Source organism: Macaca fascicularis, chromosome 20 (genome assembly GCF_037993035.2).
Source record: "Macaca fascicularis isolate 582-1 chromosome 20, T2T-MFA8v1.1".
NCBI classification, from domain to species: Eukaryota; Metazoa; Chordata; class Mammalia; order Primates; family Cercopithecidae; genus Macaca; species Macaca fascicularis.
In genome coordinates, this window is record NC_088394.1 from 1,589,345 (window position 1) to 1,614,658 (window position 25,314).

General features: G+C 56.9%; 1 protein-coding gene and 1 long non-coding RNA gene across 30 annotated transcripts in view; one reads left to right on the forward strand and one right to left on the reverse strand.

Annotated features, from left to right (window-relative positions):
- Positions 1-572: 572 nt before the first annotated feature.
- LOC102136315 (uncharacterized) overlaps positions 573-25,314 on the forward strand; it is a 32,785-nt gene continuing 8,043 nt past the window's right edge. For 2 of the 3 annotated variants that reach the window (XR_012429580.1, XR_012429581.1), the window contains exons 1-5: positions 573-937; positions 17,441-17,575; positions 18,682-18,744; positions 20,389-20,515; positions 24,466-24,762. This is a non-coding gene — a long non-coding RNA (uncharacterized lncRNA). The remainder of the gene's footprint in view (positions 938-17,440; positions 17,576-18,681; positions 18,745-20,388; positions 20,516-24,465; positions 24,763-25,314) is intronic. The other variant, XR_012429582.1, reaches the window with a different exon arrangement.
- The window catches only part of LMF1 (lipase maturation factor 1), a 117,882-nt gene continuing 104,749 nt past the window's right edge, over positions 12,182-25,314 (reverse strand). For 21 of the 27 annotated variants that reach the window (XM_074028476.1, XM_074028468.1, XM_045382025.3 and 18 more), the window contains one exon: positions 12,182-13,282. In XM_074028476.1, coding sequence (XP_073884577.1) covers positions 13,108-13,282 — 175 coding nt within the window. In that variant the 3' untranslated portion in view covers positions 12,182-13,107. Of the gene's footprint in view, positions 13,283-14,519; positions 15,727-21,859; positions 24,614-25,314 lie in introns of those variants that run through there. The other 6 variants (XM_074028479.1, XM_074028463.1, XM_045382023.3 and 3 more) reach the window with 3 other exon arrangements.

The window sequence follows — 25,314 nt, forward strand, 5'->3', positions numbered from 1 at the left end:
CTCCGCACAGCCCTGTGGCTGCAGCCCCTGCCTGGGCCTGTGGGCCGGCTGTGTGGTGGTCCTGGGGCAGGGCTCACAGAGCCTCACTCCCCAGAACGCCAGCCTGTGTCCCCGAAGGGTCCCCTCTCCTTAGAGGGGTTTAGTCCCACCGGTGGATGAACTTGGCATGGCTGGGCTGGTTTCAAGGGAGGGCTCTGCCCACCGTCATCACGTGTCAGCAACGCCCCGCTGAGCCCTCTGTCCTTCGCCTTCTGGCCCAGCCAGGCGCCTGGAGCACTCAGTGGCCCTGCTGAACGTCACAGAGGCTGCCGGGCACGCGGGGACGGGGACTCGCCCGCTGGGAACAGGTGTGAGGGCCCAGCTCTGACCGGCAGGTGCCTGGAAGGGCTTCTCCTTGGATGAGAGCTGCCTTCAGCCCCTCGGTCGGGAACCTCTTGGGCCACCCTGGCAGCCTCCGCCCTGTGGGTTTCTCTCTCTGGGAGATGTTTACTTTCCTGGCAGTTGGCCACCGTGGCACTCACAGAAAAGGGCAGGGCGGCCCCTCAGACCCTTTCCCGAGGCCACACCGCCCTGAAAGCAGGCTGCGTGCCCTGAGCAGAAGCAGGGACCGGGGCCTCTCCTCCCAGCTGGGCCCCGGGATTCTGAGATCCATCTCTAAGGCCAGCCGGGCCCCGGGATTCTGAGACCCATCTCTAAGGCCAGGGCAGGGCTGGGGCAGGGGGCATTTATTAAGTTCTTAGGGAAAAAAAAAGCAAAATTAACACAGAAACAAATGGATGAACCAGCAATGGGCGGGGCCCGCCTGTGGACTCTGCCCCGGCCCTGCTCAGGGCTCTCTGGCCCCAGCTCCTTCCCTGGCGAGACACCCACCCTGCCCTGTGCCACCAGCAGCTTCAGGAGCAAATGTTCCAGAAAGGAAGAGGAAGCGGCCAGGCAGGTGCGTCTCCCAGACTCAAAGTGAACAAAAAGGAGACAAAGGGACCAGAGGGGGCATGAGGTGGGGGAGGGGGAGGGAGGGGTGAGGGGGTGTGAAGCAGGGAGGGATGTGAGATGGGGGAGGGGGTGTGAGGCGGAGGAGGGGTCGCGAGGTGGGGGCGTGAGGGGGAGGGGTATGAGGGGGATGGGGCATGAGGTGGGGAAGGGGCGTGAGGCAGGGGAGGGTGTGGGGTGGTCAGGATGTGGGGTGAAGGCATGAACCACAGTGGCTGGCCTCTTTTTTCTTTTTTTATTTTTGAGACGGAGTCTCGCTCTGTCACCCAGGCTGGAGTGTAGTGGCCGGATCTCAGCTCACTGCAAGCTCCGCCTCCCAGGTTCACGCCATTCTCCTGCCTCAGCCTCCCGAGTCGCTGGGACTACAGGCACCCGCCACCTCGCCCGGCTAGTTTTTTTTTTGTATTTTTTAGTAGAGACGGGGTTTCACTGTGTTAGCCAGGATGGTCTCGATCTCCTGACCTCGTGATCTGCCTGCCTCGGCCTCCCAAAGTGCTGGGGTTACAGGCGTGAGCCACCGCGCCCTGCCTGCCTCTTTCTTTTCCTGGAGATGCGTCTTGCTCTGCTGTCCAGGCTGAAGTGCAGTGGTAAGATCGTGGCTCACTGCGCTCAAGTGATCCCTTCCGGTCCAGCCTCCCAAAGTGCTGGGAGAACAGGTGTAAGCCACTGCGCCCACCTCCAGGTTTAGCTGTGGGATGTTTGGGCTTTGAAAGGAGCTGAGCTGACAGAGCCAGGAGGGCTGGCTGCAGGATGGTGTGGCCGGGGCGCTGGTGTGGAAGGGACAGGACGGCTGTCACAGTGGCCTCTGCCCCCAGCTGGTGCCCTGTCCTCGCCGTCTCTGTCCAGGTGGTCCGAGCAGCAGCAATCTTCTGTGCTGGCAGACGGGCCCTGACCACCCTGTGGGTCCTCAGCCCATCCGCTGCCCCGTCCCTCCCGTCCACCCTGTGGCAGAGGCTTTTCACGGCAGCTCCGAGAACAGGAGGAAAGTCACCTCCAGCATTTGTTCTGAGTCTGTTCCCTGGCAAGGTGAGGCCTCAGCTCTTCCGGCGCTCGTGAAAATTTACGGCCATCACAAAGGAGCTCAGCGGGTGGACTGCAGTGGTGGGCGGCACCCCCGTGAACCACCCTTTATGAGCCGCTGCAGACACTTTGGCTCCGGGCTGGCATCTCCCGCCACCCTCATGACAGCAGCGGCTGCAGCCCCCGCTTCTTGGGCTGGCCCCATCACGGCAGCGAGGGCTCTGTGTGTGGACGGCCGCCCCCTGCAAGCGCGTTTGTTAACAGGGACTGTGAGGAGCTGTGGGGGACTCAGGGCGCGGGGAACCGGGGTCTGGCTGAACATCACTCCCTACTCTGAAAGGGCAGCGTTGGGACAATAGCTGGGCTGGGTGAGGCTGAGTGGGCCAGGAGGGGCAAAGGGAGGGAGGGGGTGCGAGGCACGAGGCTGGAAGTAGGGAGACAGGGTGTCCCGCTCGCCGTCACCCGTCCAGCCCGTCTCGCTCACAAATCCCTCTAGTCCACAGTGGCTGCCCCTTTATTCCTGGAAGAACGGCTTGGGTTGGGGTCTGTGTCTGGGATCGGGGAGAGCAGGGGGCTCGTGCCCGGGAGCCTGTGGACAAAGGCACCTGCTCCGTGCTAGAGAAGGTTCTGCCCCAGCGAGGGGGCCATCAAGCCGGACAGCCCAGGGCCAGCCACACGGGGAGGCTGGGTTGGGGACAGCAGTCCTGGCGGCTCTCCCTGAGAAGCAGCCTCCACAAGCTGTGCCTGAGCCGAGGGCACCACCCAGGTCATCTCAGCCAGAGCCATGGCTGGGTCCAGGGGAGGGATCGCGCCAACACGGGGACCTCCCAGCAGCTGTGTGATGTGAAGGTTGTCTTTTTTTATTTCTTTTTTTTTTTTTTTTTTATTGAGATGGAGTCTCGCTCTGTCGCCCAGGCTGGAGTGCAGTGACGGGATCTCAGCTCCCTGCAAGCTCCGCCTCCCGGGTTTACGCCATTCTCCTGCCTCAGCCTCCCGAGTAGCTGGGACTACAGGCGCCTGTCACCACACCCGGCCAATTTTTTCTATTTTAGTAGAGACGGGGTTTCACCATGTTAGCCAGGATGGTCTCCATCTCCTGACCTCGTGATCCGCCCGTCTCAGCCTCCCAAAGTGCTGGGATTACAGGCGTGAGCTACTGTGCCCAGCCGGACGTTTCCTTTTCATATCTTTACATATTCAATTTCTTTAATAGCCAAAGGGCTCTTTGGTATCAGTTACATTTTGGGTGAGTTTTGGTTGTGGTTTTCAACGAATTGGTCCATTTCTTCTAAGTTATAAAATTTACATGGCTAGAGGGGAGCTGTTTGTGCCTTTGACTTTGTGTTTTGGACAGCCCCTAGACCAAAGATGAGATCTGACTGAGGCTGTGAGGGGCAGCTGTGCCCCGAGGCTGACGGGAGGAGCCAGATGGGGCCTGGGAAGATGGAGCCGTCCCAGAGTAGCCACATGGTTGTCAGGAGGGCACGGCGACTGGGCTGCTGTAGCAAACTGGGGAGCTTAAAGCAACAGAAACCCATCCCCACTGTCCTGGAGGCCGAAAGTCTGAGCTCAAGGCTTGGGCAGAGCCGTGTTCCCACTGGAGGCTCCAGGGGAGGGTCCCCCTGCCCTTTCCAGCTCCCAGTGGCTTCAGGTGTTCCTCGGCCTGTGGCCGCATTGCTCGTCTCTGCCTCTGACTTCACTTGACCACATCCTCTGTCCGTGTTTTCTCCTCGCCTGTCTCTTAGAAGGACCCTTCCCACTGGATGTAGGGCCCACCCTACTCCAGGACAGTCTCTTCTCAAAGCCCTCAACCTACTGACGTCTGTAGAGACCCTTTTCCAAATAACGTCACATCACAGGTTCTGGGGTGAGGACACGGACGTCTCTTTTCGGGATTCATCATTCTCCTACTTATTACGGTCTCTAGGCCTCCGGGTCGGCCCCTCTGCTGCCAGGGTTTGTGGGTGGCTCTGACCCTGTCCAGGTGTGGGTGTGCACGGCCCGACCAGAGAAAGGGTACCCCCCTGCCCCCAGTGTGGACCCGCAGACCCTGTGGAGGTGGGAGAAGGTGGCTCTCCAGCCCGTGGGGGTTTTGCTCATTCTCAGCTCGGGGGTCGTGGGACGAGGAGGTCAGCGAAGCTGGCAAGTTATTCACAAGGTGCTCGGTGTCTGGTTCCCACCTCATAGGCCTGAGGACAAAGCTCAGCGTGTTCACCGTCATCATCAGGTCATTTCCTTACTGCCACCGAGTGGCCGGGCTGGTCCCCTCACTGCCACCGAGTGGCCGGGCTCATTCCTTTACTGCCACCGAGCGGCCGGGCTGGTCCCCTCACTGCCACCGAGTGGCCGGGCTCATTCCTTTACTGCCACTGAGTGGCCGGGGCTGCTGCTTGGCGGTGGGGTCCCCATCATGGTATCCAGAAAGGGCCGAGGGTGCTGGTCACGCGCTGCCCTGTGCTGAGTGAACGTGGCCAGGGCACGTGGACCGGCTGGTTTTTGGTGCCGCCTGTGGGGCCATGGACTCAGCATGCTCCGTGCTGTGAACTGGGCACCAGGGGTTGGGGGGAATGCCCTGGGGGATGCTGGGCACTTGGGTCTGGGGGATACGGGTTGGGGGGATGCCTGGGAGACCCTGGGCACTCAGGTCAGGGAGACGCCGGGGGGCGCCAGGCGCTCGGGTCAGGGGGACACTGTGGGGACGCTGGGCACTCGGGTTGGGGGGACACTGGGGGGACGCTGGGCACTCGGGTCGGGGGGACACTGGGGGGCGCCGGGCGCTTGGGTCGGGGGGACACTGTGGGGACGCTGGGCACTCGGGTTGGGGGGACACTGGGGGGACGCTGGGCACTCGGGTCAGGGGGATGCCGGGGGACACGGTCCCAGCTGTGCTGCCCTGCAGGCTGGCCTCTGCTGTTGCCCAGAGCGGGGGGCTGGGTGCACGTGTGGGCCCTGTGTTCTGAGCAGCCTGGATCAGAGGCCTGGGCCTGCGTCGTTCGCACAGCTGTGCTGCCTGAGCCCCGACAGGTGACGGTGGTGGGCCAGCTGTCCCTCCAGGGTCCCAGCGAAGGGTGGGGGGAGGCACCCCCGAGCTGTGGGTTTAACCCTCACCTGCCTGCACCCCTGCTCCCTGTGGAGGGGAAGCCTGGCCTCTCCTGTGTCCCCAGGTGGGCCTGGTCTTCTTGGCCTCTCGTTCCCCCCTCCCCCTGCCCACCTGCCCCCAGGGAAGAGGAGTCTCATTGGCAGATGCCTCAAGCCCCAGGGACATGGCGTCCTGCTGTGGCCGGGCTGAGGAGCCCTAGGGGCTGTGTGGACCCCTCCTTTGCTGCAGCTCTGCCTCTGGCTGAGATCACTGGGCTGGGCTGGGGAGGCTCCACCCCGAGGAGGTGTGAAGCCCCTGTGAGGTGGCCACTGCCGGCCCTGGGACAGGAGAAGGGTGAGGACTCAGGGATGTGTGGATGGATCCAATTGGCTGCCACCACCTGGAGGCCCCCAGGCTTTGCTGCTACTCCAGAGCCCTCAGGACAACAGAGGCCTTGAGCGTGTCCTGCCAGGCAGGAGCCTGGGGCCAAGCAAGTCCTCAGCACCTGGCTCCACGGCCCCCGGAAGGCAGGGGCTCCGTAGGTGTTTGTGGAACGAACACACGAGCCTTCCACCGTGGGGGCTCCCATGGGCCCTGCTGCAGCTCTGGATAGGGGGCTGGGGGCTGCCATGGACAGCGTCCCCCTAAGGGGGTAGTGGACACCGGGCGTGGAGGGTAGCGATGGGCAGGGCAGCCTGAGGACAGTCAGAGTGATGCAGGGTGAGGAGCCCTCGGGAGGCACCACACGTGCCCTGGATGAGGTGTCCTCACCCCCTGGAGGCCGGACCTTTCTCCAAAGGAGGCTTCGAGCTCCAGAAAAAGAGCCGCTCCCCAGGTGTCCTGTGGCTGCTGGAAGCTCACGTTTCCCCTCGAGACAGAAAAGCCGTGAGCCCCTTTCTCAGGTGGGCATTTGAGGTCTTGGACCTGGTGGCTCTTCCCGCAGAAGCCAGGCCCAGCAGCAGGGGCTGGAGACTGGAAAAGGCTCGGCCAGGCCGCTCCGTGCAGCGGCTGGTTCAGGGACATGGCTGGGGTGTGGTCACCTCCGGGGTCAAGAGCAACCACCGGGCAGAGGCTCCGCTACACGTGCCTCACTCCTATTTCCAAAATACCTTTCCATTCACACAATTTACCACACTGTGACATTCGCAGGAGGTGCCGCACCCGCGGCTGTGTACTTATGTGTGCCGTGAGCTGGTGCGTGCACGTGTTTCCACGCAGGTGCCGTGTGTCCCCCTGGCCTGAGAGGGGCGTCACCGGTGCCTGTGTGTCCTGGTGCCACTAGCCCCGCTTCCTCCCCTTCCCTCCCAGGGAACATGGAATTTTTCTCCCTGGGAAATAGTCACAATCGGGGGGTCTTCTCCCAGGTCCCTGCACAGGGCTGTCCAGGCCCCGCCGACCAGCCCCCGTTAAGCCCCCAAACTCCCAGACTCACTTGGACCAGGGATGGCAGGAAGGGACCAGGGACCAGTTCCCTCCATCCCCAGGTCCCCCAGGGCCTGTCCACTCAGCACCTCAGGCAGGTGAAAGAAAAACGAACCGCCCCTGCTACTGCATTTCGGGAGACTGGTGCCCTCACGGGCATAGGTGGCCTCGGGTGCCCCGATCCTGCAGCCACAGCCTCGAGCCCGGGCAGAGCCTTCCTCCCAGGAGGGCCCTGTGCGTCCCTCAGTGCTGCTGCGTCTTGGCCTCCCCAGGGTCCCCGTGAGTGTGCGAAGGGGACGCCTACTGGCTCCTCTCGGGGTGCGGGGCTTGCAGAGGCCCAGCCTGACCTTCAGCTCTGGGGCCTGACCCTGGACTACAGCTTCTCACCTGGGCTGTGGGTTTTGACTCTGGGCCACAGGACCTCACCCTGGGCTGGGGAACTCTGGGCTGTGGGTTCTGACTTGGGCTTGGGGACCTGACCCTGGGCCTCGGGTGGGGCTGCTGCAGGAGGCTGAGGGGGTGGTGGGACGGTTGGCTGAGGAGGGGGCCTCTGAGTGCTTCTCCTGGTCAGACCCGGGTCTGTGGGGCTCCTGGGCCTGTAGGTGCCGCCGCCTCCTGGGCCTGCGGCAAAACTCAGGGCTGTGTTGTGTCTCCAGGCAACGGTGAGGCGTCCCCGCCGCCCCAGCTCTGCAGAAGGGAGTCTCGGTGTCTTGGAGCCGTGTTCTCTGGAGCCTCCGGGCACGATGCTTCCTGCTCCTTCCAGTTCCCGTGGCCGGACCCCCCGGGGCGGGTGGGTCACTCCAATCTCCGTGTTCACGCGGCCTCGTTCCCTCGGTGTGTGTTGTAGTCCCTGGCTTTACGAAGCCGTCATTGTGTCTGGGCCGCCCTCAATCCAGGATGACCTGATCTCAAGGCCGTCCCCTTAATCGCATCTGTGGAGACCCTAGTTCCAAAGAGGTCCCGTTCTGAGATTCCGGGTGGCCGTGAATTTAGGGAGACAGCCTTCCGCCCAGTGTGTCCCCACTGTCCTGGGGTCAAGGCCCACCCTCAGACCCTCCCCGGGGGGCTGACACCCAGTGAGGGGACAGACAACAGGAACAGCCGGCCTGGCCACACCTGCCCCAGAGGCACCGTGGACAGTGGCTGGGGAGGCCCCTGGGGGTGGTGACAGTGACCAAGTAGGGGATGCCCCTGGGCCCGGGGTGGGTTGGCTGAGGCACCCCTGAGGACGGCCCCTGACTTATGGGCTGTACCGTCCACCTCCACCAGACAGGGCTGTGAGAGGGCAGGGCAGGCAGACGGACCGGGGCAGCAGCCCGCAGCTGTGTGGCTCACAATAGGGCTGGCCCTGGCGGGGACACAGGCCCTGATCTGGCTAATGGTGCCACGTATCTTTTGCATGGGGGAGAATTGTGAGTGTGGACGTCGTGGGGGAGATGAGGCCACCTGATGGAGAGCCTGCAGCCCACCCTTTAAAGGAACAAGGCATTTTTTTCACCCTTTTTTTCCGTGAGGCTCAGACAGCTGACTCCTTAAATATTAATCAGGGTCATTGAGATGCAAATGCGTGCCCACCACAGAAGGCCCCGCAGCTGCAGGGCTGGCACCGAACGTCCTGGCGGCCCAGATGCAGCCCTGACCAGAGCCGGCGGCAAAGACCACCTTCCCTGAGGACAAACGGGCGCCTGCCCCTCGACAGGAGCGAGGGCGGCGTGGGCCTTGCTGGGTCTCGTTGGCTTTGGCCATGGCTTTCCTGGCTTTCACTGCCCTTAAAACAAGGTGTCCTGGATAGGCAGGCGCCGGGGACCCCCAGCTCCTCTCGAAGCCATGAGGCTGGGGGAGGGCGCTGCGTGTCTGGCCTGTGGTGGGTTCAGAGGCTGAGTTTAGAAAAGTCTGGTCTGGGGGCCGGGCGCGGTGGCTCATGCCTGTAATCCCAGCACTTTGGGAGGCCGAGGTGGGTGGACCACGAGGTTAGGAGATCGAGACCATCCTGACCAACACAGTGAAACCCCATCTCTGCTAAAAATACAAAAAAATTAGCCGGGCGAGGTGGCGGGCGCCTGTAGTCCCAGCTGCCCGGGAGGCTGAGGCAGGAGAATGGCGTGAACCCGGGAGGCGGAGCTTGCAGTGAACCGAGATCTGGCCACTGCACTCCAGCCTGGGTGACAGAGCGAGACTCCGTCTCAAAAAAAAAAAAAAAAAAAAGGGGGGCGGGCGGGGTTACAGCTGTGGCTGCTCCTGCAGGGCGGGGCTCCCGCAGACAGACAACGGCTCAGGGCAGCTCTGCCGAGCCTCATTGACAGCCACTTTTTTTTTTTTTTTTTTTTTAAAGATAGAATCTTACTCTATCGGCCAGGCTGGAGTGCAGTGGTGTGGTCTCAACTCACTGCAACCTCTGCCTCCCGGGTTCAAGCGATTCTCCTGCCTCAGCCTCCCGAGTGGCTGGGATTACAGGCGCCCGCCACGCCAGGCAAATTTTGTATTTTTGGTAGAGATGGGGTTTCACCATGTTGGCCAGGCTGGTCTCGAACTCCTGACCTCAGGTGATGCACCCGCCTCAGCCTCCCAAAGTGCTGGGATTTACAGGCGTGAGCCACCGCACCCGGCCAGAAATGTCAAATTTTGATGAAGTCCAATTTATTTTCTGTTTTGTTGTCGGTGCTGTTGGTGTCCTAGCCAAGAAATCACTGCCAAATCCAATGTCATAAAGATTTTCCCCGGTTTTATTCTGAGTCTTACAGTTTTAGGTCCTACGTTTCGGTGTTTCATCCTGTTTTTTGGGTTAAGTTTTGTGTATGCTGTTAGGTAAGGGGCCAGCTTCATTCATTATTTTGCATGTGGAGATAACGCTTTCCCAGCACCATTTGCTGAAAAGATCATCGTCTTCCCATTGAATGGTCTCGAAGCCCGTGCACGTGGGGCGATTTCTCGTCGGAAGGTACCTGGCCGCGTGTGGGGCGATTTCTTGGGTTGTTGTCGTCGGAAGGTACCTGGCCGCGTGTGGGGCGATTTCTCGGGTTGTTGTCGTTGGAAGGTATGTGGCCACACGCGTGGGACAATTTCTCAGGTGGTTACTGTGCCCCGCCCTTCTCTAGGTCTCTGTGCTGCTGCCACACTGTTTTGACAAGGGAGCTTTTTTTTCTGCCACCGTGGGCCAGCTGCCACCGTCTGTGGTATTCTTGTGCGTTGCTGATCTGAAGCTCCAAAGCCTCCGTTCTCCCAAACCTTCCTGCCCAGATGAGGACCTGGGCAGCCTGAGACCTCCAAGCTGCAGTGAGAATGGCTGAGAGTCTGAGCCAGCCAGGGAGGCTGTTCCGGGGACTCCAGGGTGCGTCTCCCTTCCCCCGGGCCCATGGTTGACCCAGCAAACCCACATTGAGGGCCTGGCGCAGGACGAGGGGCCGCTTGGTGTCAGAGCACAGAGCAAGCTCTGGCGAGCCAGGGGGTTGCCTTGTGGGTGCCGGCAGTGGTTGCTAGTGCAAAGGCCCCACGGTCCTGACCACACAGGGACCCCAGACATTTGGGGGAGATGGGCTCAGTGCCGTGAGACCTTGGGACCATCTGCCAAGGACTGATGGGGTGAGGGGAACCCAGCCTCGGAAGGGTCAGGTGTGATGGGCTCTGGGTCTGCAGAGGGTGCAGGCTCCATCCCAGCCAAGGCTGTCACAACCTGACCTCAGGTCAGCTGTTGGCCCTGGGTGAGTGGACGTCTCTGGGACTCTGGATCCGGAGACTGGACCCCCACCATTAGGGCCCCTCTGCCTGCCAGGTGAGGGGGTCTCCCTGAGCAGGGCTGGACACTCACAGGTCGGAGCCAAGGGCTCCATGGAGTGGGTCCCCGAGGCCCCCAGCTGGGTCCAGGAGCCCCCCTATTTTCGCGACCTTGGTGGGGTACTCGGGGGTTAGCAGACCTGCCCTCCACAGTGACAAGCCCCCGAGGCTGGCTGAAAGGGGGAGGGCAGATCACACCATGGCCCCCACTGCTGAGCACCCTTTCAGATGCCAGGCCTCCGCCCCCAGGGTCCCAGGGGACTTCCTGACCACAGGCATCCGTCTGACCTGTGTGGGGGCCGCTGGCCTCACTGCCCCGCACCGGCAGGCAGGACCCTCCGTCACACAGAACACAGGCGGGGGGTGGGGGCGGGGCGTCTCGCACAGGCTCTGTGGAGAGAGTTCAGACACGGGAAGAAGCCGACAAGCCCGATGGGAGGGCTGAGGGCCACGATTCTGTTTATATGAAGCGTCCTGAACAGGGAGAGCCACAGAGGCGTGAGATGGATTCCCTGGGGCTGAGGGCTCTGTCTGGAAGATGGAAACGGGACGGATGGAGTGGGTGGTGGATGCACAGCCTCGGGAGTGCACTCCACACCACAAACGACTCGCTTAACAACGGCCACTGGTCCGCTTCATACTGTGTGACTTGGCCCCACATGCCCTGTGACCCTGCCGCCAGGTCCCTGGGAAGTCACAGCTGCCATCCCCGATGGAGGATGAGGGTGCCCGCTCCAGGGCTCTTGCAGGCCCTTCCCGTGGTCCCAGGACGGTGCTGCGGCGCCTCTGGGCTGTGGGTCCCGTGAACGGGCTGCCCAGTCACTCCTGCCATGGGCTCCTGCCCTGCCCTTTTGCCCAGGACCTGCAGCCCCACCGCGGGGTACCCGGGAGACCAGTGGTGCACACCTGCCCTGGGACAAGAGGAGCCTGGAGCGGGGTGGAGGAGCCTGGGAGGAGGGGCTGTGGGATTCGGGACCCACCATGGGGAGGGCGGCCGCACGGGAGGGTTCCGGGCAGGGGGCACGGAGGGCTGCTGGCTCCTCTGGCCTCCCCCTTGCAGAGGCTGGGCAGGGGCACCCCTTGGCACCAGCCTTTCCCGGGTGATGGGTCCTTCGGGTCCCCACAACTCCTGCCGCTGCCCCAGATGCCTGCCTCTGAGCTGTGCCACAGGGCTGAGCCCCACCAACAGCAGAGCCCCTGGGACAGCCCCCCAGGAAGGGCCGCCCAGGCCCCTGTGGCCGACAGCTCCGCGTGGTTGCTCCAGTAGACTGGCTGGCTCCTAGCGCGTCCCTCTGAGGCCCCGTCTGTCCCTCCACAGACACAGGGCGCCCTGTTTCCCCGGGAGCTGGAACACGGGCCCTCTGTTCGCACCTGGGCTGGCCGCCCCCCGGCCAGGCTGAGGGGGGGCTCCACACAGACCCGCACTGTGCCCACCGCAGCCGGCCTCCTCTGTCTCAACCACCGTGTTGTCCCCACCGGGGCCCCCCACAGTGGCTCAGCCGTGGGCATCACGGCTCCAGGCGCCATGGATGGAGACGGGGAAGGGGTGGGTGGCTGCCCCCCAGGCTTGGGGAGAGGGGAGGGCCTCTGTCCTGCGGTGGGACCCACTTCTGACTTCTCCCGGGACCCAGCCTCACAGCGTGCTGGGTGGGGGAGACGTTGCCCCAGAGCTTTGCCTCCTTCCAGCAAGGCCAGCACCCCCGCTCGTTCCCATTTAACTCCAAGTATTCCCGCACCCAGCAGGCACTGGAAGGGTCGCCAGGCAAAGCACCACCTGTTCACCTCTCCGCCCCCAAAGCCTGAGTCCCGCTCGGTCACCCGCTGCCCTAGCACCACAGTGTGGGCTGGGGGCACGGCCACTGCCAAAGGGAGGGAGGCACAAGAACTTCATTTAAGCAGTTTGTTTTTGAGTCAGCTGGTAAATGATATAATAGGAAGAGTAGAAAAATACGTAATAGATATGGCATAAGAATAGGAATAATAGAAAAACGTGCAGTAGACGGTTTGTGTGACGATGATGAAAGTGTGCGCGTCCGGCGGTCCTGTGGTTGAGGGGCCGTGTCAAGGCCTCGGAGGCAGCGCGGTCACAGCCTGGAGGGTGGCGCTGGGCGTGTGGTGTGTCCGTCTGCACCTCACAGACACCAGTCACTGGGGGATGAAACCGGGCCCAGAACACACGTGTGCACGGGCTGTGTGTGCCCTTGTGTGTGCCTGCATGTGTGGGATGCGTGTAGGCTGTGGCAGGGGTGGGGATGAGGGACAGCACAGAAAATGGCCCGTCCAACCCCACATCCAGGCTGGGCACGTCCAGGTCCCTGGGGGGCAAGGGCTCGGCTGCCTCAGACGTGACGGGGACTCAGCTCTGAGGGTCAGGACCTGGCTGGGAACACACCATTGAGGGGGGAACAGAAACCAGCTGCTGGGACGCTGGGGACCCTGAGAGCTCCCTGGCTGGACCTGTGGTCAGGGCTATAGTGGAGGAAGGTGTCAGGATGGCCATCATCTCAACTCCTGTGGGCGGCACAGCCCCAGGCTGGGCCTCTGGGAGGAGGGAGGGAGGGACGGACGGGAGATCAGAGCCCCGAGAAGGCTGGTGCCTGGGACAAGGGTTGGCCAGGATGTGGGGCGCCAGGCGGGCAGGGCCAGGGAGCCGCCACAGTGTGTGACAGCAGACCCCACCCAGGACCCCTGTGCTGGGCGCTGGCTCCCACTGCTCTTCTCTCCACGGCTCTCTTGGCGGTGCCGAGTTCGGGCCGGGCGCAGGGAAGGGCCAACGTTGCTGAGCCGCCAGGGGCTGGGTCTTTGCCTTTATTTCTGGTGCACATCTAGAGGGGCTGGGGCAGAGGCCACCCACGGTCCCTGAAGTAGGGCCTCAGCTCCTCCAGGCTGAGAGGAGGAAAGTAGGCTCCGATCCTCTTCCGCACCCACCACTTGCCCTCGGCGGCGTGCCTGCCCCCAGGACGGCTGAACTTGTACCTGTAGTGCTCTCCGCGGACCCACCTGCAAGGGGGCATGTGTCAGCCTAGGGCCTGCTGGGACTCCCGGCCCCCGACCCGGCTCCTCAGCCTGCTGCTCAGCTGCAGCTGCTCACAGGGGTCCTCCACGGACAGAGCGGCTGCATGAGGAGCCCCCACCCCGAGCACAGGCAGACCCCCAGCAGACCCCAGGCAGGGCGACTGTTCCAGTCCGCACCTCAGCAGGGACAGTGCAGCCAGGGGGAAGGGCGGACGTGGGCAGCTCCGGGAGACGTGACCCAGCAGAGCCCACACGGCAGAGCGACCGGCCCAGGGAAGGCCAGGGGCTACAAGGGTGGCACTGGGCAGGCCCAAGGAAGTTCCCAAGGCCCCAGGTTGAGCCCCATGTGCCCCCGACCTGGGAAGGCACGGAGAGGAACCTGCTGCTCACGGCGTGGCATCTCCACCATCAGGCCAGCCCTGCCGCAAGGTGCCTGGGGGTTTCGGTCCACAGGGCAGCCCGAGGCTGTGAGGGAGCCAGGCTGGGACCTGTTTCCTGAGGGCGCAGCCTCTGCTTCCCAGGGCTTCAGGCCCTTTCCTGCCTGAGATGTGGAGATGCTGGCTGCCTGCTCTCCTCGGACAGGCCTGAGTGGGATGAAGGCCCCCTCCCCCATCTCCTCTGGACCGCGGCAGCGGGCAGGTCTCTCCGCTGAGCTCTGTATAAGGTCCTGCCTGACCATGGTGACCGGGCCTGGGTTAAGCCACGCTGGGTCTTGGTTCCCGGCTGGCAAGCCCTCACTAGACTCTCGGAGGGCTGGGCATTTTCTCCTGGGGGTGAGACGAAGCCCCTCGTGTCCAGGGTTGCTCGACTGCCCCGGAGGAGAAGGCGCCAGACGGCGTTGTGGCCATCGCCAGCTCCCGGCCTCCAGGCCCCTTCCCAGTTGTGCAGCAGGAGCGGAAGCTTCTCAGCCCGCAGGGCGGCTGCTGCCTGGCTGGGATCCACGGCAGAGCTGGGCCCCAGCTGCCTGGTGAGTGTGAGGGTGCAGCCGTAACAGGACCCTCTGGTGGCCCCTGGAATGAGCCCAGGCAAGTGCTGGCGGCTTCACACTGCACCAGGGCCTGGTGCCGGCTCTCTGGGTGCTGTCATGATTCGGGGCTTCTGGTGACCTGCACACAGCTGTGCCCCGGGGCTCCGGGTGGAGACCTTGGGCTGGCGGGATGAGGCCTCTGGGTCCACCCTGCTCCTCCCTGCTTTGGGTCTGCTTGGGTCTGGGGTGTGCTGGACGATGGTTCCTCTCCCCCCAGGTCTGAACTGCCCCAGGAAAACCGGGAAGGCAGAGACCCTCTGGGTGGAGGAGGGTCCCGGAGGCATCTGGTGGGAGAGAGGGATCAGTGGCTCCAAGAGGAGTGGGGTCGGGCCTTTGGAAAACCTCCCGGGCAGCCAAGACTGAGGGCGATGCTGGCAGCTGCTGGCTCCTGTCTACTCCAGGAGGGCACTGCCCACTGCCCTGGGCCCCAGGGGTCTTTCCTGGACCCCCTGGGCCTGAGGCTGCCATGGTTGTTCTCGGCTATATGGACGGCAGCGGCCAGCATGGGGACTGAGCCAGGTTTTGCCAGGCAGAGGTCACACTGGACCCCGAGACGGACCTCTGAGCAGCTCAGCAGCAGCTGAAGGGACAGGCTGGGGTGCGGCCATGAGGGCGCTGGGCTGTGCTGGCAGCATGGTCCCTGCACACTCTCCTGGGCCTTGCTGGGGCAACGCAGACCCCACGCAGCCCACCCTCTCCCAAACCCTGCATTTAGCGAGGCCGGGAGGGCGGGGGTGCCAGGAGGGCGGGGGTGCCGGGAGGGCAGGGGTCCCGGGAGGGCCTCTGCAGTGGGATCGCCCATCTTTCCCAAATTCCTGCTCTTGCTTTCTGCTCCTTTCCAGGACAGGGTCAAAGCCTGGGGGCCCAGGCCCTGGTCTCTGACATCCAGAGCTGGAACTGCAGTTTGGAAGGGATTTGGAAAGGGTCAGAAGCCTCTGTGCCAACTGGCAGGCTGGTGGGAAGGGGCCCCAGGCCCCCAGCGGCCTGAAGATTGCATTTCATTCCTGCAAAGTACCCGAGAAGGCCATGGCACCACCCACAGAAGGCTTGAGTGTTTAAAATAGGGGAGCTCCCAGCCGTTTTGAACAGAACCTACTGGCAACAGCTTTGCACAGCTATAGTAGGGATCCCAGCCAGGGCCTGACACTGAGACTACAGACATGGGCCCCATCCACGCCCGGACCCCCGTGTCCTTCCGCACCCACCCCCGCCCTGCGGCCTCCTTGTATGAGTTCAAGAATGTGGTAGGAGTGGAACGCTGTGGCATGTACCCGCGGGGCAGGCGGTTCTCATCCGTGCCAGCCCTCTGGTTCTGCCAGGTTGCGTGATGGAGGCTTCCTTCCTCCTTGTCACTGACCAGCGTCTGTGGCGTGAGCACACCCTAGTTTGTGCGGTTGCTCTCCTGTGGAAGGACGGCTGAGCTTGTTGCAGTTTTTGTCTATTACAGCTGCCGTAAACCTCTGCAGGGGTTTCTGCCTGAACCTGGGTTCCAACTCTCCGGTTTAAACATCCGTGGAAGCAACTGCTGAGTCCACGGCAATTTCAGGTTTCGTTTTTGAGGAGCCACTTTACCCTCCCAGCAACAGCCGAGCGACCAGATTTCTCGGCGTCTTTGCCGGCATGTGGGGTTGTTGCTACTTTTATTCCAGCCGTTCTGATGGGTGTGCAGTGACGTCACGGGACGGGTGTGAGCAATGTCACGGGACGGGTGTGAGCAGTGTCACGGGACGGGTGTGAGCGACCTGTCGCGGGACGGGTGTGAGCGACGTCACGGGACGGGTGTGAGCAGTGTCACGGGATGGGTGTGAGCGACGTGTCGCGGGATGGGTGTGAGTGACGTCACGGGACGGGTGTGAGCAGTGTCACGGGACGGGTGTGAGTGACCTGTCGCGGGACGGGTGTGAGCGGTGTCACGGGACGGGTGTGAGCAGTGTCGCGGGACGGGTGTGAGCGGTGTCGCGGGATGGGTGTGAGCGACGTGTCACGGGACGGGTGTGAGCGGTGTCGCGGGATGGGTGTGAGCGACGTGTCGCGGGATGGGTGTGAGTGGTGTCACAGTGGTTCTTGCTTCCCTAATGACAGGCATTTCTCCTGGGCTTATCTGCAATCTGTGGACCTTTGGTGAAATGTCTCTTCCTGTCCATGCTCATTTTCTAATGGGATTATTTTACTGTTAAGTTATGAAACTTCTTTACATATTCCAGATTTTAGCCTATTGTCAGATACGTGGCTTGCAAATATTTTCTGCCTGTCTGTAGCTTAAAAATTATTTTTGTCCTCTTAACAGGGTCTTTTATGGAGCAAATGCTTTTAATTTTAATTAATTACAATTTATCAATTTTTCCTTTTACAGATCATCTTTTTAGTATCAAGTATAATGACTTTGCCTGACCCTGTATCCCAAAGATTTTCTGCTATTTTTCCTGAAAGTTTTTTATTTTTATTTTTATTTTTTTTGAGATGGGCTCTCGCTCTGTTGCCCAGGCTGGAGTGCAGTGGTGCGATCTCAGCCCACTGCAACCTCTGCCTCTCAGCCTCCCGAGTAGCTGGGACTACAGGCATGCACCACCACACCCTGCTAATTTTTTGTATTTTTAGTAGAGACAGGGTTTTGCCATGTTGCCCAGGCTGGTCTCAAACACCTGAGCTCAAGCAATCTGCCCACCTCGGCCTCCCGAAGTGCTGGGATTACAGGTGTGGGCTACCATGCCTGGCCCTGAAAGTTGATTGTCTTATGTTTTACATTGAAGTCCAGGATCTGTTTTGAGTTATTTTTGTGTAGTGTTAGACTTGGGTTGAAGGTTTTGTCTTTGTCCACGCAATTGCTTTGGCGCTTTTGTAAAAAAACTCAGCCAGGCATGTTTGTGTGGGTCTGTTTGTGGGTTCTCTGTGTGTTCCATGGATCTGCACGTCTGTCCCTCTGTCAGTACCACACTGTGTTGACTACTGTGGTTCTGTGTCTTCAAACTGCCTAGAGATTCCTTCCACTTCGTTCTCTTTCAAAATGGTTTTAGCTATTTGAGTTCCTTTACATTTCCGTGGAAAACTTGGGATGACTTGTCCTTACCCATTAACACATCTTGCTAGGAGTTTTTTTTTTGTTTTTTTTTAAATAGGAATTGCATTAAACCTGTCCATCAATCTGGAAGGAACTGTCATCTCCACTCTGTTGTGCCTTTCAACCCACGAATGTGGCCGTCTCTCTAGGTGTGTGCTGACGTCTTTCAGCAGCATTGCCGAGTTGTCAGCATGTAAGTTCTGTGCATGTTCTGTCAGGTTTATATCTAAGTATTTCACTTTTTGGAGTGGTTGTTAAGTGGTTCTGCATATTTAATTTAGGTGTCTGTGTGTTCATTGCTAGTATACAGGAATACTATTGAATCATTTATATTGATCTTGTGTCTTCTGACTTTGCTGAACTCACTTACTAATTTTCTTCTTCTTTTTTTTTTTTTTTTTCTGAGGTGGAGTCTCGCTCTGTCGCCCAGGGTGGAGTGCAGTGGCCGGATCTCAGCTCACTGCAAGCTCCGCCTCCCGGGTTTTTACGCCATTCTCCTGCCTCAGCCTCCCGAGTAGCTGGGACTACAGGCGCCCACCACCTCGCCCGGCTAGTTTTTTGTATTTTTAAGTAGAGACGGGGTTTCACCGTGTTAGCCAGGATGGTCTCGAACTCCTGACCTCGTGATCCGCCCGTCTCGGCCTCCCAAAGTGCTGGGATTACAGGCTTGAGCCACCGCGCCTGGCCTTTCTTCTTTTTTTGAGATGGAGTTTCGCTCTGTCACTTGGGCTGGAGTGCAGTGGCGCGATCTCAGCTCACTGCAACCTCTGCCTCCCAGGTTCAAGCAATTCTCTTGCCTCAGTCTCCCAAGTAGCTGGGATTACAGGCATGTGTCACCACACCCAGCTAATTTGTATTTTTTTTTTTAGTAGAGATGGGGTTTCTCCATGTTAGGCTGGTCTCAAACACCTGACCTCAGGTGACTGGCCTGCCTTGGCCTTCCAAAGTGTTGGGATTACAGGTGTGAGCCACTGCGCCCGGCCTCACTTAATTCTGGGCGTGTTTTTGGTGGATGCCTTGGGATTTCCTACAAGGACAACGATGTCATCTGTAAACAGGCACAGTTTCGTGTTTTCCTTTGTGATCTACACGCCTTTTATTTCCTTGTCCTGCTGTATTGCAGTGGCCAGTGCTCCCAGCACCGTGCTGGATCCGATGGTTAGAGCAGACATCCTTTCTTGTTCCGGATCTGAGTGGTGAAGGGTGATTTCTTCCCCCCGACTAGAATGCTGGCTGCAGAGCTTGTGCAGATGCTCTTCATCCAGCTGAGGAAGTTCCTCTCCTTCTCTATTTTCCCAGGTTTAAATCACAAATGGATGTTAAACTTGTCAAGTGCTTCCCCACAGTGACGGATGTGATCATGTGAGTTATCTTCGTTAGCTGGTAACATGTCGATCACACTGGTTGATTCTCAAACAGGGAACCAACCTTCATCCCTGGAACAATCCCTACTTGGTCACAGTGTAGAATTGTTGTATATTGCCAAATTCTATTTAGTAATTTTTTTTTTTTTTTTTTGGAGGCAGAGTCTCGCTGTTGCCCAGGCTGGAGTGCAGTGGCATGATCTCCACTCACTGCAACCTCCACCTCCCGAGTAGCTGGGATTACAGGCATGAACCACCACGACCAACTAATTTTTGTATTTTTAGCAGAGACGGGGTTTCACCATGTTGGCCAGGCTGGTCTTGAACTCCTGACCTCAGGTGATCTGCTCGCCTCAGCCTCCCAAAGTGTAGGGATTACAGGCGTGAGCCACTGTGCCCAGTCTATTTGGTAATATTTTGTTAAAAACTTTTGTGTCCATATCGCTGAGGGATATTGGCTTGTAATATTATTTTCTCGTATTATCTTTGTGTGGTTTTGGTATCAAAGAACCACTAGCTTCATAAAATAAATTGAGGCTGGTCACAGTGGCTCCCGCTTGTGATCCCAGCACTTTGGGAGGCTGAGGTGGGAGGACTGCTTGAGCCCAGGAGTTTGGGACCAGCCAGGGCAACATGGCAAGACCCTGTCTGCACAAAAACTAAAAAAGTTAGTGAGGCATGGTGGTGTGGGCCTGTCGTCCCAGCTACCTGGGAGGCTGAGGCGGGAGGATAATTTGAGCTCGGGAGGTCAAGGCTGCAGTGAGCCATGTTTGTGCCACTGCATTTTTAGCCTGGGTGACAGAGTGAGAACCTGTCTCATAAAAAAAAAAAAATAAATAAATAAAACATAAATTGATGTTTTTCCTTCTTTTCTATTTTCTGGGAAATTAATCTTAGAATTCTCCAGTGAAACCATCTGAGCCTGGATATTTCTTTTTGGAGTTTAAAATTACAAATTCAATTTCTAGTTATAGGACTATTTAAATTATTTCATACCAAGTGAGTTGTGGTAGTTTGTGTTTTTCGAGAAATTGGTCTGTTTCATCCAAGTTGTAAAATTTATGTATGTAGAGATGTTTGTCGTATTCCCTTATTATCCTTTTCAGGATTGCAGGGTCTGTAGTGGTGTCTCTTTTTCATTTTGAGATAGAGTCTCGTGGTATTGTTCAGGCTAGAGTGCAGTGGTGCGGTCTCAGCTCAAGCGATTCTCGTGTTTCAGCCTCCCAAGCAGCTGGGACTACAGGTGCCTGCCACCACGCCCAGCTAATTTTTTGTATTGTTAGTAGAGACAAGGTTTCACCATGTTGGCCGGGATGGTCTTGAACTCCTGAGCTCAGGTGATCCACCCGCCTTGGCCTCCCAAAGTGCAGTGATTACAGGCATGAGCCCCTGTGCCCGGCCTCTTTTTTTCACCTTTGAAATTGGCAATCATATCTTCTCCTTTTGTCATTCTTACTAGAGGGTTGCTGATTTTATTGGTCTTTTAAAAGAACCATCTCTTTGTTTCAGTAAGTTTCTATATTGTTTTCAATTTCATTTTCTGCTTTTGTTTTCTTACTGCTCCTTGAATTTTTTCCTAGTTATTCATGTAATCTTGTGCTTAGATTATTATTATTATTATTATTATTATCATTATTTTAAGAGATGGGGTCTTCCTGTGTTGCCTCATGGCAAGAGGCTGGCTTCAACGTCCTGGGTTCCAACAATCTTCCCACCTCAGCCTCCTGAGTAGCTGGAACTACAGGTGCGTGCCATGGCACCCAGCTGAGGTAAGATTATTGTTTTGAGATCTTCCCTCTTTTCTAACCTCTCATGTCTCTTTTCTAATGTATGCATTTGATGCTTTCTTTCTCATCACTAGTTTAACTACATCCCAGAAAATGTGACATATTATTCAGTTCAATGAGTGGCATATTCTATAAACATCATTAGGTCCTGTTTGTTGATGATGGTGCTCTTTTATGTTCTTGCTGAATTTCCATCTACTTATTCTATCAACTGTCGAGAGAAGGGTGTTGAAGCATCCAACCGTAATTGTTGATTTGTCTGGCTCTCCTTTCAGTTCTTTTTCTTCTTCACATATTTTGCAGATCTGTGCTTAGTGCACACACTTAGGATTGCTACGTCTGTTTGGTGGGTTGGGCCTTTTCTCATTGGACATCTTTGTCTCTGATAATTTTTGCACTGAGGTCTACTTTGACATTAATACAATGAATCCTTTATTTTCATTAATATTCATGATATTTTTTTCTTTTTTTTTTTTTTTTGTTTGTTTTTTTGAGACGGAGGCTCGCTCTGTCCCCTGGGCTGGAGTGCAGTGGCTGGATCTCAGCTCACTGCAAGCTCCGCCTCCCGGGTTTACGCCATTCTCCTGTCTCAGCCTCCCGAGTAACTGGGATTACAGGCGCCCACCAACTCACCCGGCTAGTTTTTTTTTGTATTTTTTTAGTAGAGACGGGGTTTCACCATGTTCGCCAGGATGGTCTCAATCTCCTGACCTCGTGATCCACCCGTCTCGGCCTCCCAAAGTGCTGGGATTACAGGCTTGAGCCACCGCGCCCGGCCCTATTCACGATATTTTTTTCTATCCTTTTACTTGCAACCTACCTATACAGTTGGTCCCTAACTTATGAGAATTCAACTGACGGTTTTTCAGCTTTACAATGGTGCGAGTGATATGTACTCAGTAGAAACCGCACTTTGAGTGCCCAGACAACTATCCTGTTTCCACTTTCATATGGTATTCAATAAATTACATAAGATATTCCACTATTCCACACTTTATTATAAAATAGGCCTGTTAGATGATTTTGCCCACTATAGTCTAATGTAAGTGTTCTGAGCACGTTTAAGGTAGTAGGCTAGGCTAAGCTACGATTAATGTTTGGTAGGTGTACTAAACACATTTTGACTTATATTTTCAACTTATGCTGGATTTATCAGGGCATAAGCTCATTATGCATATATTTAAGTTACTTTTTTTTTTTTTTTTTTTTGAGATAGGGCCTTGTTGTGTTGCCCAGGCTGGATTGCAGTGGCATGATCTTGGCTCACTGTAGCCTCAGCCTCCCGAGTAGCCGGGATTACAGGCATGCACCACCATGCCTGGCTAATTTTTGTATTTTTAGTAGAGAGAGGGTTTTGCCATATTGGCCAGGCTGATTTTGAACTCCTGACTTCAAGTGATACACCTGCCTCCGCTCCTAAAATGCTGACATTACAGGAGTGAGCCACTGCACCTGGCCAATCTTTATCCTTTAATTGGTTTATTTAGACCATTTACATTTAATATAAAGTTCACCATTTTACTTCTTGTCATCTGTTCTGTTTCTGATTTCTTTCTTTTTCCCAACCTGCTTTCCTATGGGTTACGTGTTTTCAGAATCCCATTTTGATTTGTCAAGAGCGTGTTCCAATGTATCTCAGTATAGGTTGTTTTTTACTGGCTGTTCTTGGCACATAACTTATAGTCTACTGATGTCATTTTACCACTTCAAGTTTAGTATAGAAACCTTACCTCTGTGTCCATTTGCCCTCATCCATTTATAATTATCTTAAATACTTCCTCTACATAAACTTTGAACTACCTCAGACGGTTTTACAGCCTTTACTTAACCATCAACATAATTGGGAACCCAAGAGAAGGAAGGTCTATTGTGTTTACCCATGTTTTTTCCTTTCCTTTTTTTTTGAGACAGAGTCTTGCTCTGTTGCCCAGGCTGGAGTGCAGTGGTGTGATCTCTGCTCACTGCAACCTCCTCCTCCCAGGTTCAAGCAATTCTTCTGCCTCAGCCTCCTGAGTAGCTGGGATTACAGGCGTGTACCACTATACTCAAATTTTTTATTTTTGTAGAGATGAGGTTTCACCATATTGGCCAGGCTGGCAATGACTTATTATCTTTAGTTTTTAGAAATTTGACTTTGATGTGTTTAGATTTGAATTTCTTTGGGTTTTTCCTATTTAGGGTTCACTCAGTTTATTGACTCTGTAGGTTTGCCCCTTTTGCCAAAATTGGGAAGTTTTCAGTTCTTATTTCTCCAAGTACATTTTTGGCCCTAAAGCTCTCTCTTCCTCCTAGGACTTTGATGACATGAATTCTGCATCTTTTGTTACAGTCTCAGTCCCACAGATCCCTGAGGCTCTTGCTGTTTTTTCCCTTCTGTGTCCTCTCTCTTGTTCCCATTGGGTACTTTCTATGTTTAAGTTTATTGATTCTTTCCTCTGTCCTTTCCATTCAGATGTTGAGTGTTTTATATCAGTTATTTTTTCACTTCTAATCTTCTCATTTGGTTCTTTAAAAAATCTTCATTTCTTTGCTGAGGCTGTATTTTTACCAGTTGTGTTCATAATTGCTTACTGAATGCCTTTTCGATGGCTGCATTCACACCTCTGTGAAGTCATTCTAATACCTCTCTTATGTTGGTGCTATCAACTGTCGACTGCCCTTTTTCACCAGTTCAATGTCTTCCTGGTTCCTGCTACGACAAGTGATTTTTCCACTGAAAACCAAACATTTTGTGTATTAGGAGATTTTGGATCTTATTTAAACCTTCTGCTTTAGATGACTTCTTCTGATGTCATGCTGGTAGAGAAGGGGGGTATTGCCTTGTTACAGCCAGGCTGGGGTAGAACTCCGGTGGATACATTGCGGGTATTCCTTGTTGATTGGGGGCATTCCTTGTTGACTGGGGTTTTCCTTGTTGCTTCGGGTAGGATGGGAGTCGTGGCTCCGCAATAGGCCTCCATGACACTGTGGCGGGGGTGGCCTAGTCACCGCTGGGTGGTGGTGAAGGTCCTGACTTTCTGCTAGTCAGTATGTAATACCACTCCACAGAGGAGGAACCCCTCAGTACTGCCAGGGGTTGGGGGAGGCCAGGCTCCTCCTGTGGTCTCCACTGACACCACCACAGAAGCAGCGGGGGGAGGGTCCTTCCTACCCACTTAGATGAAAATCTCAGCTTCCTATTTGGCCTCCTCTGGTAGCACCCCAGCGAGGGGTGGTTACCCCTTACAGCCGTTTAGAGGAGTCCAGGCTCCCTCCTCCATGCCTTGCCGGTGTGGGTGGGGCCGTGGTTTTTTCTGTGGTGTTGGCTGGAGCAGTGATTATTTTCTGTAAATTTCCTGTCTTGCTAGGCTGCTCTTTTCTGGCCCTTTAGCGAGAGAGCAGATTTTTGTTGAGGTGTTTTTTTGTCTGTATCTGCTGGCATTACTGGGTTTCCAGTTTCCTCACCTCCAAGTCTAGAAAATGAGGCAGAAAGAAAGCCCAGGCAAGACGGCCATTTTGGGGCTGTGGCTCCGTCCCGAGGGCCTTGCTGGTGGGCTCTCTTCTCTCACCTTCAGTCTTCCTGTTTTATATATAACGTCCAGCGATCTTGGTCGCCCTTAGTGGGAGGAACAGGGATAAGTGTCTGCTCCATCTTCCAGTTTTAAAGTCGATGACGAACTAAATGCAGGCCCACGGTTAGGCCATGGCCTGTCATGGTACCGCCTGCTCCAGCTGCCAAACGCGTGTATCATGGAGACAGGGGAGAGGTGTGCTGTGTGGCAATGTTCAATATTTCAGATGTTTTGAATGTTTTCCCTAAATGTTAACTCATTACTGGCTCATATAAAATAGTTCCTGCGTTTCACACTTGGTTTTCAGAGTATCCATCCTTTTAGGTACTTTGGGACCCATGGATGGACCTGAAACTGCTCTGACATGATTCCTTGTTTTAGCACCTCCTGGCTGAGAAGCAGACGATCCGACTGTGCGCTCCTCCCTCACGACCTGACGATGGCAAACCTTCCTCCGGGCCAGCTCCAGGGTCCCCAGGCACCGAGGAGGCCGCGATCTGGGGTGGGGGCTGAGGGGCTCTGAAGGCTGCTGAGATGGGGGCAGTAACAGAGAAGACCCATACTGAGCCTGGAAGGACGAGTCCTGGGGCCAGGTCCCCAGTGAGCCAGGAGGTGAACATCTGCCTGTCCAGGCTCCAAGGTCTCGGGCTCCCAGGGCTGCTGGTGGACACATGGCAGGCAAGTTACCTGGGGCTTCACGCTAATTCACAGGAAGGTGGCCTGAGGGCACCAGCTAGGAGGGCAGCCTCCCCACCAGAGGCTCTGGGATGGAGACTCCCCATGAGAAGGGAACCCCATTGCCCCTCTGCCCCAGCTCCCCGTAATACCAGTGCTGGGGAAGCAGCCCTGGAAGCATCGCTTGGCCAGGAGCACCCTGCCCGGGCTGCCAGACTCAGGGCCCAGCTGCTCCACTGCCTCTCTGGACCTCAGCGCCCCCTCCCACCCCTACCCTCCAGTTCCTCTGCTGGGGCCTCCAGACAGCTGTGAGCAACTCCAGAGGGTGCAGCTGTCCCGGCTCCCAAGTGTTCCTGGAGGGAAAATCCAGAGCTATGTTTTCCATCAGAATTGGCGGCTGATGGTGCACGGGAGGGGTGGGCAGTCCAGACTCTGTTCCTACAACCTCCAGGGGGCTGCTCAGTCCCAACCATGTGGGGCAGGGGATGCAAACGCTTGTGAGAGTCGCCACCCCAGGTGTGGCCACGCGGGCGTCTCCAATCCCCCATGCTCTGC